At 43.1% G+C, this 15,599-nt stretch overlaps 2 protein-coding genes and 1 pseudogene across 2 annotated transcripts; 2 read left to right on the plus strand and 1 right to left on the minus strand.

Annotated features, from left to right (window-relative positions):
* On the plus strand, positions 2,064 to 2,633 carry LOC105159296. The gene has a single exon (XM_011076307.1). It carries the CDS (start codon positions 2,064 to 2,066, stop codon positions 2,631 to 2,633), a length of 570 nt encoding a protein of 189 aa, XP_011074609.1.
* On the plus strand, positions 2,758 to 3,801 carry LOC105159297. The gene has a single exon (XM_011076308.1). The coding sequence runs from the start codon at positions 2,758 to 2,760 to the stop codon at positions 3,799 to 3,801; it is 1,044 nt and encodes a 347-aa protein (XP_011074610.1).
* LOC105159298 lies at positions 6,780 to 7,875 on the minus strand (annotated as a pseudogene).

The raw sequence follows: 15,599 nt of genomic DNA on the forward strand, positions 1-15,599 counted from the left end.
CAAGTCCCCCCTCATCCATCGGTCGACACACATCTTTCCAGGCTACCTTAGCGTACCCACTAGACGTCGTACCCTTCCATAGGAAAGTCCTCAACCTCTTCTCAATTTCACTGATGACTTTCTTAGGTAATATGAATGCAGAAGCCCAATATAAGCTCAATGCTGAAAGCACAGATTTGATGATTTGAACCCGCCCAGCATATGATAATGAAATCCCTTCCCATCCATTAATACGTGCATCAATTTTGAGATAAGCGGTTGGCAATCAGAGATGGTCAGCCTAGACGAGATTAAGGGAAGACCCAGGTACCTCATTGGAAGGTGGCCCTCCTGAAAGCCCAAAATATCCAGCATCTGGTCCTTCAAATTTTGAGCCGAACGTGAAATGATTAAGTGACTTTTTTGGACATTCAGCCGAAGCCCCGACAACTCCGCAAAAACCAGTCCTCCCTCTTTGAAGACTCTGATGGAGTCTAAGTCAGCTTTGCACAGTAAGAGGAGGTCGTCTGCAAATCCCATCTGAAAAACCTTAGAACTCTCACACTTCCAATGATAAGTGAATTGCATGTCCTGTTCAATTCGTTGCAAGAATCCCAGAGGTTGGAGATTTTCGGATTCCAAGAGGGGCACCTACCAATGAGGTATCTTGGTCTCCCCTTAATCTCTTCTAGACTGTCTATCTCTGACTGTCAACCTCATATTTCCAAAATTGATTCACGCATTACTGGATGGGAAGGGATTTCGTTATGATATGCTGGGCGAGTACAAATCATCAAAATCCATGCTTTCGACATTAAGTTTATACTGGGCATTTGCATTCATATTACCTAAGAAAGTTATCAAGGAAATTGAGAAGAGGTTTAATAAAATCGTGCAAAACAAAAACCTCTCAAAAAATGGACTCTCCAAAATATCTATCTTCTCTCACATACACTAGCACACCACAAAACACACACACACAAGCCCTAAACACTACAACACTGGCCGACGATGAGGAGGGGGATCCGGCCGACGGCGAGGAGGTGGACGGTGATGGTGGCCGGCGAAATACAGTCAGCCGTGGTTGTTTTTCCGGCGAACAGCGCGATTTTCAGGCGGAAGATGAGAAGGCGCCATTGATGGAACGATTAGAGGAGGAAGACAATATTCCTTCTTCGCATGGTATTGAGGAGGGCAAAGACGGATTTCTGGCCGGAAAAGGAGAGATGTTGAACGCTGATTCATCGCCTTCAGAGTTAGGGTTTTGCGCCGCCAAGGTAACCGAAACATCACATTTGGAAGATGAAACAAATCCGACCAGATCTGTCAAACAGACGATTGGGGAAAACGATCTACAGATTACAGAGAATGGAAACGAACTACTGATGTGGAAAAACATGAATTTAGCCCCTAGAATGAAGGATGTCGAAATACAGAAATATCTAGGGTTTTCTGAAAACAATGCGGCCGAGGAAGATGAACGGACGCGAATGGAAAAACTGACACATGACGAGTTTTTTCCGACAAAAAATGGCTGCAAAACGATTGAAAGAGATGGAAATGATACAACCATGGGAAAAAATCAAAACTTGACGACTGTTCATGAGAAATCGAATCTAGGGTTTGTTGACGGCGCTCCTTTAAAAACCGTTAATGGCGGACACACTGGAAATCGCTCGCCGGCTGACTTTAATATTGAGGAATTTCTGAGACTTGCGAATAAGGTTTTGGACGGTGATGAGGCATCAATGGAAGCGCTCAATAATGTTAAACTCCGATGGGAAGCTAAATTCGGTAGATTTCGACGATATGGGGCTGCGCCGTCGCCTGTTCATAACCCAAACCTGTGGCGTTGTCTCTTGCCGCCGCGACGCAATCTTCTGACCGGAAAACAGGCGGGGACGATGAAACAGCGTCATTCCATTACAGGTTTGAGTTTTTCACCGGAGATTCAGATTTCGCCGGATTCTGGGCAGATTCCGATGATGGAAAGATGGCCTCCGACGACGACTGATGAGATGCCGGAAGTACAGTAGTCTGACGTGGAACCAGTTGGCAGTGACGTGGAGAAATCTGTGGCTGGCATGTCAAATGATGTCATGCATGATGTGGGAGGATCCGCTGATGTCATGCATGATGTGGTTGATGATGTCATGCATGATGTAACTGCTGATGACATCAATGATGTCAGCAATAATGGACACCTGCCGGTTGAATTATGGACAGAGGAGGGCCTGAGTACGGCGGCCAGCGGTATTGGCAAACCCCTATATCCGGATGCAATAACGAGAGCATGCACGAGATTGGACTTTGCTTGGGTATGCGTGATGTTGGATGTGAGTTCCAACTTACCTAAACATATTATCATTATGACGCCTGATGAAGAAGGGGGAGAGACACCGTGCAAAATTGATGTGGAGTATGAGTGGATACCTCCAAAATGTACCAGTTGTTTGACGCTAGGATATTCTGCAAAGGATTGTGAGATTCATAAATCATCCAGACCTATTAAACCTCCAGTCACCGTTTACATTCCTAAAACGGGACCTGCGAGACCACCACCTGTGCAGGATCAGAAGGAGAGAATACCACCATGTCGAGGAATAGATAAACAGAGAGATGGACGTGAATATTCATTTGTGACGGGAGATTGAGTCGAGAGGAGAAGGGGAAGGAACTTGTCGTATATAATACGTTTGATGCTCTACACTTAATTGATGATGCAGATGAGATACCACGGGGTCCTAATCATAGCAGCCCCTTACTTGGTGATCCATGATGAATGCAGCAATATGGAATGTTCGTGGCCTGAACAAAAGAGACCACCAGCTAGCTGTGAAGGACATTATTGCTGAGTTCAGGTTACAGTTTCTTGGTCTTCTTGAAACTCGAGTTCGTTTTAATAATGTAGCTGCTATTCAATCTTTCTTACTGCCACAATGGAAATGGTTTATGGATTATGGTTTGGTTGGTAATTGGGTATGGATTGCGTGGGATGATAATTTCCTAGATGTTGATGTAGTTGAATGTGGTACCCAATTTATCCAGTGCCTTGTTTTTATACGATCACTACATGAGTCAGTTGCCCTTACTGTGATTTATGGAGCTTCGGAGGTGGCGGACAGGAGGGAGTTGTGGGGTGCTCTAGAGACTATTGCCATGCAGAATGTTGATGTACCGTGGCTTATTGGAGGGGATTTCAACGCGGTGCGAGATCTGAGTGAAGTATGTGGAGCATCGGGTGATATTCGAATGGCAATGGAAGAGTTTAATTGCTGCATTCAAAATGCAAGATTACTACCATTGCCCATGCAGGGAGAATGGTATACATGGCATAACTGCAGTACTAATCCACGGAACCTTTGGAAAAGATTGGACCGAATACTGATTAATGATAGATGGATGGCTCGGTTCCCGACATCAAGTTATACTAGTCTCACCCCACGAACCTCAGATCACTCACCGTTGATACTTAATGGGGATAGTCAACAACAATTTGGAGGTATGTTTCATTTTGATAATTACCTCACTCTTTCTCCAGAGTTTATTCCCAGTGTGCAGCAGATCTGGCAGCATAACATCATAGGAGTCCCAATATATGTGGTAACGAGGAAACTCAAAGCATTAAAATCGGTATTTAGAGAACAGAGGAGAAAAAAATGGGACTTATCGCACAATGTCCAGCTGGCTAAAGGGTTTCTTGAGATGGCACAGTTACTTGTTAGTTCAAACAGACAGGAGGAACTATTCTTACAGCTGGAACACTGGTGTCGGACTGTCCTAGCTAAAGCAGTCAAACTTGAGCAGAATATGCTTCAATAGCGTGCAAAAATGCAGTGGATGAAAGGGGGCGATCAATGCTCTTGGGTGTTCTTTCGTAAGATATCTCAAAGAAGATCGGCAAGGAGAATCTTACAAATCAATGATGATCAAGGAACTACTCAAACAGAACCAGGAGCAGTAATCAATGAGTTTGTCACGTATTATCAGAATCTTCTCGGGGGGGAACGACGACATGATGTGATAGACCTTCGTTTCCTTCGACCATGGGCTAGACATATAATAAGTGATGAGGACGCTAACTCTTTACTCTTACCATTCACAATAGACGATGTCAAGCAGGCGGTTTTTGACATTGCAGAGGACAAGGCACCGGGGCCGGATGGGTATTCATCGGGTTTTTTCAAAGCCGCATGGACTATAGTGGGGCAGGAGGTATCTTTGGCAGTGCTGGATTTCTTTAATACAGGCCAACTCCTGAAGCAGATAAATACAACACTTTTGGCACTCATACCAAAGGTACATTCCCCTATGTCTATTGGTGACTTTCGTCTGATTTCTTGCTGTAATGTGTTGTATAAGATTATCGCAAAACTCATTGTCCAACGGTTAAGTGTAATACTGGATTGGATCGATTTGCTAAATGGTCGGGGCTCAGACTAAACGTGCAAAAAAGCCAGCTTATAATATCACGTTCAGCACAAGGATTACGCGAGGAGATGCTGGCAGCACTCGGATTTCAAGAAGGAGTCTTACCATTGAGGTATTTGGGACTACCTCTTTTATCTTCTCGATTAACAATTGCTGATTGTCGTCCTTTATTATTGAAAATTGATAAACATATTACTGGCTGGGAGGGTATGACTATTTCATATGCTGGTAGAGTACAAATTATTAAATCTGTACTCATGTCACTGAGTTTATATTGGGCGTCGGCGTTCATCTTGCCAAAGAAAGTTACAAATGAAATTGAGAAGAAGCTGAGAACTTTCTTGTGGAAGGGGACAACAACCAGTGGTTACGCCAAGGTAGCCTGGAAAGATTTATGCCGGCCGAAGGATGAGGGAGGATTAGGACTCAAGGATATTTCCATCTTGAATCGTGCATTAATGACTAAGAAGCTTTGTGATATTATTAGGTGCGATAGAACCTCGATTTGGATTGAATGGCTTTACCAGGGTCGGCTACGAGACACTTCCATATGGACGATTAAGGAGCATGGAGGCTCATGGGGATGGCAAAAAATTCTTAGGCTACAGGTTTTTCTCCGCCCTATGGTGGACTATCAGATTGGTGATGGGATGAGATTTTATCTGTGGTAGGACCCGTGGCATTATCTTGGCCCTCTGAGTGACACATTTCCACGGGGACCGAGACTACTCGGATTGGAGGAGTCAGCTAAACTCAGTATGGTGATCAGTGGCGGAGAGTGGCATTGGCCTCCTATCACTGATTTTGAGTGTCTGGAGATTACACATGCATTACCCACAATCCATGGAGGGGAGGACCGCATTGTTTGGAGATTTGATCATGGACAACCTATCGCTCAGGCTCTTTACAAACTATTTGATCCACTAGGACCGAAAGTAGGCTGGTCTTCGCTACTTTCGGGATCACTTAAGATACCACGCCATTTATTCATCCTATGGCTTGCTATACTTGGCAAGTTAGCCACGACGGACAAACCATGGCTAGCCCACCTGGGCCCTTGTACTCTGTGCAACGAGGGAGCAACGGAAACACATGACCACTTATTCTTCCAGTGCAGATTTAGTCGATAATGCCTCACTGCAATTCAGAGAATGGTACGATTTTCTTGGCCCAATAGAGACTGGATAACAGACATTGCATGGGCTTCCCGAAGATGGAGAGGTAAACACATTGTTAACATGTCATATCGAGCACTTTTAGCATCATGTGTTTACCACATTTGGAAGGAGCGAAACTTGAGACGATTCGAGCACACCGAAAGGACACATAGCACCATTGCTTTGTTGATAGTTGAGGATATCAGACAACGGATCCATAGCATTACTTTGAAAAGTTCAGTTAGTACACGAGCCTTATATAGACTATGGCGTATCTCTTGGCCTGTCGAGGGAGAAACCAACTGATGATCACATTGTTGTATTGTACTACTTTGTTACTTAATGAAACTTACATTTACCAAAAAAACAGAAATTGAGAAGAGGTTGAGGAACTTCCTATGGAAGGGTACAACGTCTAGCGGCTACGCAAAGGTAGCCTGGAAAGATGTGTGTCGGCTAGCAGATGAGGGGGGATTTGGGTTCAAGGACATCTCTACCTTGAATCGCGCATTAATGAGCAAGAAATTATGTGATATTATCCAGTGTCCTTGAATCGCGCATTAATGAGCAAGAAATTATGTGATATTATCCAGTGTGAGAGGACATCCATCTGGGTTTAGTGGCTTTACCAAGGCCGGTTACGGGACACATCAATTTGGACTGTCCGTGAACATGGAGGTTCTTGGGGATGGCGGAAAATACTCAGGCTTCGTCCTTCGCTCTATCGTGGATTACCAGATTGGAAATTGAGGTAGATTCTTTGTTTGGCAGGACCCGTGGCATCACTTGGGTCCACTTATTGAGTGGTTCCCTCGTGGTCCACACCATCTTAGACTTGAAGAATCAGCTAAGCTCAGTTCTGTGATTTCGGCAGGAGAGTGGCAATGGCCTACCATCACGGACTTCGAATGTTTGGAGATCACACATAACCTACCGTATATTCTTGGAGGTGAGGATCGGGTGATATGGAGATGTGACGAAGGGCAACCTACTACTCAGACACTCTATCGATTATTTGATCCCCCTGAGCCGAAACTAGGATGGTCTTCACTACTTTCGGGCTCCTTGAAGATTCCTCGTCATTCATTCATCTTATGGCTCGCAATGCTCGGCAAACTACCTACCACGGACAAATCATGGCTATCCCACCTAGGGGTATGCATATTGTGCGATGAGGGAGCTACGAAATCTCATTCACATTTTTTTTTTAATGCAAAATTCGACTAAATTAACCATATAATTCTTATGTTGGCCAAAACCCTATAAAACTTTGCTACAAAGGAGTCAACATAGGCAAGAAAAATAGTCCATGAGCTTCAATAAGAAAATTTATGGAGGGATGATCACGACAAGTAAAAGGCTCAAAACACATGGACTTAAGCGAATCTGATTCATTCCCAGCCACTTGGAGCAACACCAGGCACTACATCTACAGCAGGAGCAGCCGCCATTGGGGGGGCAGCGGCCGTATCCTGCATCAGCTGTCCAACTACTGGCAACCGGTTGAATTGCACCAGCCACATCAGGAGTCCATTGGGCATCTGGGATTTGACCACTGGACCAATCAGCACCAATTGCAGCAGCAGAATAATCAGCATAGTCTGGGAGAGCTGGAACTTCCTCTTCTTGTTGTTCCTTGGACTCCTCAGGCTCCCTGTAGAAAAATAGATCAACCATGACATCCCATTTGTGTCCTGGAGCAATGACGCCACGCATCTGCAGCACCATCCTGGCCAAGAGCCAGAACAGGCAGCCAATGTTGTGCTTCCCCTTGTTATTGGCTGGAATACCAATATCAACATAGCGCATTGGCGAATCAGTATCGCAAAAGGCAATGGTGGGGATGTTGGATAGTGCGGCTTCTTTAATAGGCTGGTGATCAGTTCTTGGGTCAGTAAGAATGAGCAGCCTTGGCTCACTGAAAGAAGTTTGCAGCTGGTTGGTGAATGTTCTAGGGGTGTGACGACCTGCACTCGCATGGGCACCTGTGTATTGTGCAAACTTTAGGACAGCCCTCTGACCATAAGGTCTGGCAGACTGGACAATGATGTCCTGGGGATTCTCGATAGCAACAATAACCCAGCAGCCATCTGAAGCTTTTCCCATGTTTTTCCAACGTTGATGATGTAAATTCCATCATTACGCCTCTTGAAGACGTAGCGCTCCATCTGAAAATCGCAGTTCTTGGTTCCTAGGTGAACTTCGGATGCCAACATCATCCGTATGTCGTCCTCTTTCATCGACAATATCCATTGAGCAGTCGCCATGGTTGAAGGATTCTCTGGTTTGCCGGTTCTCTCCTCCTTCTCTGCTAGGTTTCGCTACTGCTCTAATCTCATTCACATTTATTCTTCCGATGCAGATTTAGTCGTCAGTGCCTCTTTGAGATTCGCAGATGGATTTGTTTTCACTGGCCCAACAGGGATTGGGCAACAGATATTGAATGGGCGATGCGGAAATGGAGAGGTAAGCACATTATTAATAGCGCTTACCGTACACTGCTTGCATCGTGTGTCTACCACATATGGAGGGAGAGAAACTTGAGGAGATTTGAACACACTGAGCGGACACCGGCCACTTTGAGTATCCTAATCGTAGATGACGTCAGGCAGAGTATTCTTAGTGTTGATTTAGCTTCGTCAGTCAGTACACGAGCATTGTATAGATTATGGCGTATCCCTTGGGTTGAGGGAGAAACCATTTGATGATCACATGTTGTACTGTACCATTACTCTTTATTAATGAAATTTACATTTACCCAAAAAAAAAGGAAAGAAAAAGCTCTTGTTGCAATTATTGAATCAATAGTTAACCCAGAGTAGGCTGCTTGAAAAAAAGCTCTAAGCCTTTCGCTCTTCCCCTCCCAACCCCGGCTAACTTTTTTCCTAACTACCTTATTCATGAACCTTTTACCCTTAAACAACGGGAGTTATGTCCTATCCCCCACGGTTATGCCCGATTTCAATTGAGGAGAATGATTGGACCTAACCCTTTATACAGGCTTGCTTCTTTTCCGGTCCAGGCTAGTTCGCAAAACCTAGACTCCCATGGCTCGCTTGGAAAACGTTCGTATGTTGCTAACCTCTTATTCTCCTCCTACCCTTGAACTCTTCTTGAATCGAGGAGTTAAAGCTCAGCTAGGGCTGTTCCTCTCTCCAATGGATGAGCGGAGAATAGCATTCTGATCTTCTTTCTTAAGAAAACCTCAGTGGGGCGTGCCCCAACCATAATCCAAGCGGGCCCAATGAGAAGAGACCTGCCCTCCCACTCTCTCTCATTTATTCAGCGAAAAAAACTACATAACGGGGGCCCTTCCGTTCAGAGGGAGCGAATCCACTTTTTTATGTTTTCTGGGGGGATCCCTTGCATGACCAAGTCCAAAGTGGAACATACTTGTATAGTAAATATGCAGAAAATAGTAATGAATTTTCATTCTTTCCAATTCCAATAGGAAATATTATATCGGAGGCTTTTTGCACAACTCACGGATTTGCCCTGTTCGTTTAAAGCGAAAAGCATCCTTTGGAGATCTGGAAAGGAAGACTCCCGATCTTTTTGTCGTCCTTGAAAGAATCTCTCTCGAATGACTTTTGTCAATTCCCATTCGGATAAAGAGATTTCATTTTTGCGATGATTTTATTTTTTAACGAAAAGTGGTTAATAGCTATATCCCTTAATCGTGCTTGCTGCTTAGGGGTTGCTGGTGACGGTGCCGTCCTATTCGGCTTCTGGCTTCAGCCTCAGATTTGTGCTGCCTTTCGTCCTTCGCTTGCATCTAATAGCTTATAGGCTTCTTTCCTTGCTGCACTCATTCTCTCCGGAAGTGACTACTTTACTTTCTTATACTAGCTATAGCTTACCGCGAATACTGAAAGAACTGGCGATTTACTGCTGCTCTTTGTGCTTATTTACCTTAGGGTCCCCTATTCAAGCATCATAACAGGCATTATAAGACTGTTTGTAGTGTAGGCCGTAGGATCTCTTTCATTCATTTCTTTTAGTGTCAAGTCAGAACGAGAAAGAAAGGTTTTTATTCGTCAGCCAGCGAATCTTATGAAAACATGAAAAAAAATCCAATAGATTTAAAGCTTCTTTTTTGGTAAATCAATTGCGAAATATTTTTCTAGAATGCCCAATATCTCTTTTACATCTTCTAGGCGAAAATGTTCAATTTTCATAAGATCTTCTTATCTTCTAGGCGAAAATGTTCAATTTTCATAAGATCTTCTTGACTGTTATTCAAATCCAATAATGTATATAAAATGGACCTTTTGAGGCAATTATGGACCCTGGGAGACAATTCGGATTGATCAATAAAAATCGATTTCAATGCTATTTTCTTTTTGTTTTTTCTGAGTTTATCCAATTTATCGTGAAAAGTAAAAGGGGATAAAGGAACCGTGCGTTGATTGTCCTCTAAAGGTAAGTTTTCTTCTTCCTTATGTAAAAAGGGAATAAATAAATCAAGAAAATTTCGGGAGGCTTCATGAAGTGCTTCTTTCGGAGTTAAACTCCCATTTGTCCATATTTCGAGAAAGAGTATCTCTTGTTTTTCATTCCCATTCCCATAGGAATGAAGACTATGATTCACATTTCGAACATGCATGAATACAGCATCTATAGGAGAACTTCCATCTTGAAAGTTATGTGGCATTTTTATAAGATATCCGCGATTTCTCTCGGATTCTAATCCAATAGAAATATGAATTGGTTCTGTCAAGCTAGCTATATGCTGTGCATTGTCAATGATTTCTACATAAGGTGGTAAGATGATATCTTCAATAGAAATATGAATTGGTTCTGTCAAGCTAGCTATATGCTGTGCATTGTCAATGATTTCTACATAAGGTGGTAAGATGATATCTTGAGCAATTACATATCCAGGACCCTTGACACAAATAGACGCGTCACAAGTTCCATATAGATTACTTAATACAATTTCTTTCAAATTCATTAAAATTTCATGGACCGATTCTTGAATACCCGTTATAGTAGAAATTTCATGGGGGACGTTCTCAGATTTTACACGTGTGATACATGTTCCTTCTATTTCTCCAAGCAAAGCTCTTCGCATGGCAATGCCAATTGTGTCGGCTTGGCCTTTCATAAGTGGAGACAGAATAAAGCGCCCATAATAAAGACGTTTACTGTCTGTTCTTGATTCAACACACTTCCACTGTAGTGTCCGAGTAGATACTGTTAATTTCTCTCGAACCATAGTAAATATTTTTTTTATTTGATTGAATTATTTATTTCTCTTGTTTCTCTGGAAATTTCTTCACTGTTCATTTCTACACACGTCTTTTTTTCGGAGGTCTACAGCCATTATGTGGCATAGGGGTTACATCCCGTACAAAAGTGAATAGTATACCACTTCTACGAATAGCATTTGCTGCTGCAGTTTGAGCGACAAAGGGTGTCCCTCTTCTCGTACCCTTGAATCCCCACAAGTACCGGCCGAGGACCAGGAAACCACCCAACCCCGGACATCTGTAACTGTGATAATGGTATTATTGAAACTTGCTTGAACATGAATAACTCCCTTTGGTATTCTACGTGCACTCAGTTCTCGGTATAGCTTTGGCCATATTGTATCATCTCATAAGTATGAGTTAGAAATATATGGATATATCCATTTCATGTCAAAAGAGATTCTTTATTTGTACATTGAGCCCTTTAGCGAGTCTGACTATCCTTGTCTTTGTTTATGTCTCGGGTTGGAACAAATTAAATTACTATGCCCCCGCCTACGGATTAGTCGACATTTTTCACAAATTTGATGAACGGAAGCTCTTATTTTCATATTTGTCATTCCTTATCTTAATTCTGAATCTACTTCTTGGTAGAAAATAAGTTTCTTCCAAGAATCAGAAATTAGACTCGAGAATCGATAGATCTCATTTGTGTACAGGGCCGTGGCACGACTCCAAGGGGATTGACAAGTTCTAAATGGAATATTTGAACTTACTTGGAATCCGCCACAAAGGATTGCCTAATCGCAGTTTGTCGGAAAAGAGTGGACAAGGAATGAAAATCGACATACTTATGTAGGATTCGTCTGTCTTGTCTTTGAGCGTAGAACTCCAACTTCGTATAGAGAGTTATCCAATGCCTACTCTTTCCTTTTTTCTATTTCTTCAAGGTCACTCTAATAAATGCATTCTGCTTTTCCCGCTATCTAATATAGACCTTTTACAGCGGCTATCAGGTACGTGCTGCTAACTAGAGAGCACAAGATTGTCTCTCAAGTAGGGCACCTATTTTATTTGACACATCAAAATCAAAATAGAATATCATATATCCAAGTATAGGCTTTCTCCCTAAACTCCTGAGCTAAGGATTACATTTATTGCGCCTTTGAACATGTCCCTCTAGCGTACCGAACTTGTGAAAAGCATGATTTCAGATATGCACGGACAAAAGTAGCTGCTTAGGTTGCATATAGTTGAATAGGAAGAAAATCCACAGCCATTAATGCACCTCGAATAGTCTTAGTCTACTATAGATATGTTGACGGAGACCTTATTGATGGATCTTTCGGGGCTCTTTCTTAATGCTGGAAGAAAGTCCTACTTAAATAGAAATAAAGTACCACTAGTATCCATACTCATTTATCACATCAAAAAGCCGGAGATGAACTTCATCAGGCATAATATGATCCACTTGGTTTAGCAGAATATCATCAGTTGCCCACCAGTCATACCAAAGCAGAATTTGAGACCCATCACTTATTCTTCACTTGAAGCCATTCTGGATAGCAGCAAGACCCTTGATAATTGACTTCATATATGGGGATGGGGGAAGCATGCCCAGGAGCTGGTAATTTTACCTGATTACTTCTCATCTATCTACCCCACAGCACTTCTACTCATAACTTATCCGACCCGAGATCCCATCCAAGTTTGCCGATGAGAGACACATTCTTATCTCTTGCTTTTCGAATTCCTAGGCGGTGCCTCTTCTTTTGGTTTTTTCATAGCTTCCCTTTTTTTTAGTAGGTGAATACCCCATAATTCTTTATCAGAACCTCAAAGGAAGGATCTAGCAAGCTTGTCAACAGCCCCACATATTGAAGAAAGGAGCCAGCAGGTTTGCATTGAGTAGATCGGAATCGCAGTCACTGTGGATTGCACTAACGTGGCCCTTCCCGCCAGAGGCATAATATGATCCACTTGGTTTAGCAGAATATCATCAGTTGCCCACCAGTCATACCAAAGCAGAATTTTAGACCCATCACTTATTCTTCACTTGAAGCCATTTTGGATAGCAGCAAGACCCTTGATAATTGACTTCATATATGGGGATGGGGGAAGCATGCCCAGGAGCTGGTAATTTTACCTGATTACTTCTCATCTATCTACCCCGCAGCACTTCTACTCATAACTTATCCGACCCGAGATCCCATCCAAGTTTGCCGATGAGAGACACATTCTTATCTCTTGCTTTTCGAATTCCTAGGCCACCCTCTTCTTTTGGTTTTGTCATAGCTTCCCTTTTTTTTTAGTAGGTGAATACCCCATAATTCTTTATCAGAACCTCAAAGGAAGGATCTAGCAAGCTTGTCAACAGCCCCACATATTGAAGAAAGGAGCCAGCAGGTTTGCATTGAGTAGATCGGAATCACAGTCACTGTGAATTGCACTAACGTGGCCCTTCCCGCCAGGTTTAAGAGCTTCGATTTCCTTCTTTCAGAACCTCGCCACCTGCGCCTTATCAATAATATAACTCTATGTGGCCTTAGAAAGTCTGCCATGAACAAGCGCCCAGGTATTTGCCTAGATTATCTGTCAAACCTAGCTCTAGAAAATGGTACGCAGTCGCTCCCTCCTCCTTCTTGAAGTAAGAGGCCGCTAAGGTTGACGCTTTGATTTATGTGAATTCACCATCATCCTTGAACATGAGCAAAACTCTCTAACAGTCTTTCGCACCACTCTAGCTTGAGAGACAGTCGCCTTGGCGAATACGGCTTCCATTCCTTCTTTCCCACTTTCATGTCAATAAAAGAAAAAGTGAGAATTTTTCCATACATAGCACAAAGAGGTATGGAGACATCGGGATTGGAGACTTTATAGGACTTCATAGACTTCAATGCTTCCAAAACTTCTTCTTTAGAAAGAGGCTAAGCACTAAGAAAGGCTTTCTACCGGGTTTGAGGGCATCGATGAACCTAGTCAGGTTTCCAGTTCTCGCTCCACCTTTTCAGCTTAGCTTCCTCAGTTCCCCGCCCTAACGTTTTTTAAGAAGAGTTTATAAAAGGAGTTGTTGTTAAAAATCGTTAAGAATTCGTTCTAAATAGTAGCTACTCATTACACACAAGAAAGAGCGTAGGTTTCAGCTTCAATTACCATCGAACCTCAACGAAAGAAAGATATCACTCACACTGTGCCCTGCTTTCCTCGGGAGTGAGAAGTGAATCAGGGATTTGCCATGGATATGAGTGAAAGGAGGGGTCTGAAAGAGTTCTGCATCAATTTCTTTCTTTTCAGCTTAAAGTGCTAAATAACGGGAATCGAACCCCCTCTGCCTCTGGTAGTTTGAAATAAATAGATAGAACAACCCCATTTTAACATCCATTGAGGAAGGAGCGTAGTACTTTGACTTCCATTCAGTTCTATAAAGGAATCCGCTTCTAGTCCTTAAGCACAGAACATTACCTTAATAGAATCCCGCGCAAACATAACATTGTTGGTACGTCTATGTATGCTGTGACACGCAAACTCAAAGCATTGAAACCAATATTCCGAGAGCAAAGGAAAAATGAAGGGGATCTATCGCACAATGTCCAAATGACGAAAGGGTTTCTTGAAGCAGCACAAGTTCTTGTTAGCTCAAGAAGACGAGATGAGCTATTCATACAACTAGAACACTGTTGTCGACTCGTACTGGCTAAAGCAACAAAACTGGAGCAAATTATTTTACAACAGCGAGCGAAGATGCAATGGATGAAGGGAGGTGATCAGTGCTCCAGAGTGTTCTTTCGGAAGATTACCCAACGAAGATCATCAAGGAGGATCTTCCAGATCAACGATGACCAGGGATCCACTCACACTGATCCAGAAGAAGTTATTAATCAGTTTGTCATATATTACCAAAACCTGCTAGGGGAGATAAACGACGAACAATTATTGACATTCGATTTCTCAGACCGTGGGCTAGGCACATTCTGAGTAATGAGGAATCTACCGCTTTACTGTTACCGTTCACACCAGCAGATGTCAAACAGGCGGTTTTTGACATTGCTGAGGACAAGGCCCCAGGCCCGGACGGATACTCATCGGGCTTCTTCAAAGCAGCATGGCCTATTGTTGGACAGGAAGTGACTTCGGCAGTACTGGACTTCTTTAGTACAGGCCGACTTCTGAAGCAGATAAATACGACACTGTTGACGCTCCTTCCAAAAGTACATTCCCCTATGACGGTTAGTGATTTTCGACCCATAGCATGCTGTAATGTGCTTTATAAGATCATTGCAAAGCTCATTGTCCAAAGGCTGAGTGTGATAATGGACAAACTGATCAGTCCATGCCAAGCGGCATTTGTGCCAGATAACATCATGCTAGCACAGGAACTCTTTACGGGTTATAACCAGACTCGTCTACCTCCTAGATGTGCTCTGAAAGTTGACATCCGGAAGGCATATGACACAGTGGATTGGGACTTCCTGATAGTAGTTATGGAGATGTTTGGGTTCTCTAGTACTTTGGTGAAGTGGATTGAGGAGTGTGTGACAACACCTTCATTCTCTATTAGGCTAAATGGGAAGCCCCATGGATTCTTTCGAGGAGCCAGAGGACTTCGGCAGGGTGACCCTTTATCACCCTACCTTTTTGTACTTGTGATGGAAGTCTTTCATTTGGGCTTCCTGCAGTTGATTGATCAGGAGGAGGGATTTTCCTATCATTGAAAATGCGAGGCAGCCAGGGTCTTTCAGTTGGGATTTGCTGATGATGTGATATTATTTTGCCGTGCTGATATGAACTCTCTAAGAATCTTTAAAGCAGGACTGGATCGTTTTGCCGAATGGTCGGGTCT

The sequence above is a fragment of the Sesamum indicum genome, linkage group LG3, assembly GCF_000512975.1.
Source record: "Sesamum indicum cultivar Zhongzhi No. 13 linkage group LG3, S_indicum_v1.0, whole genome shotgun sequence".
In the NCBI taxonomy this organism is placed as follows: Eukaryota; Viridiplantae; Streptophyta; class Magnoliopsida; order Lamiales; family Pedaliaceae; genus Sesamum; species Sesamum indicum.

What these genes read in the sequence shown, in the direction of transcription:
- LOC105159296 (XM_011076307.1), top strand. Translation starts at nt 2,064, where the DNA reads ATGTCAAATGATGTCATGCATGATGTGGGAGGATCCGCTGATGTCATG.
- LOC105159297 (XM_011076308.1), top strand. Translation starts at nt 2,758, where the DNA reads ATGAATGCAGCAATATGGAATGTTCGTGGCCTGAACAAAAGAGACCAC.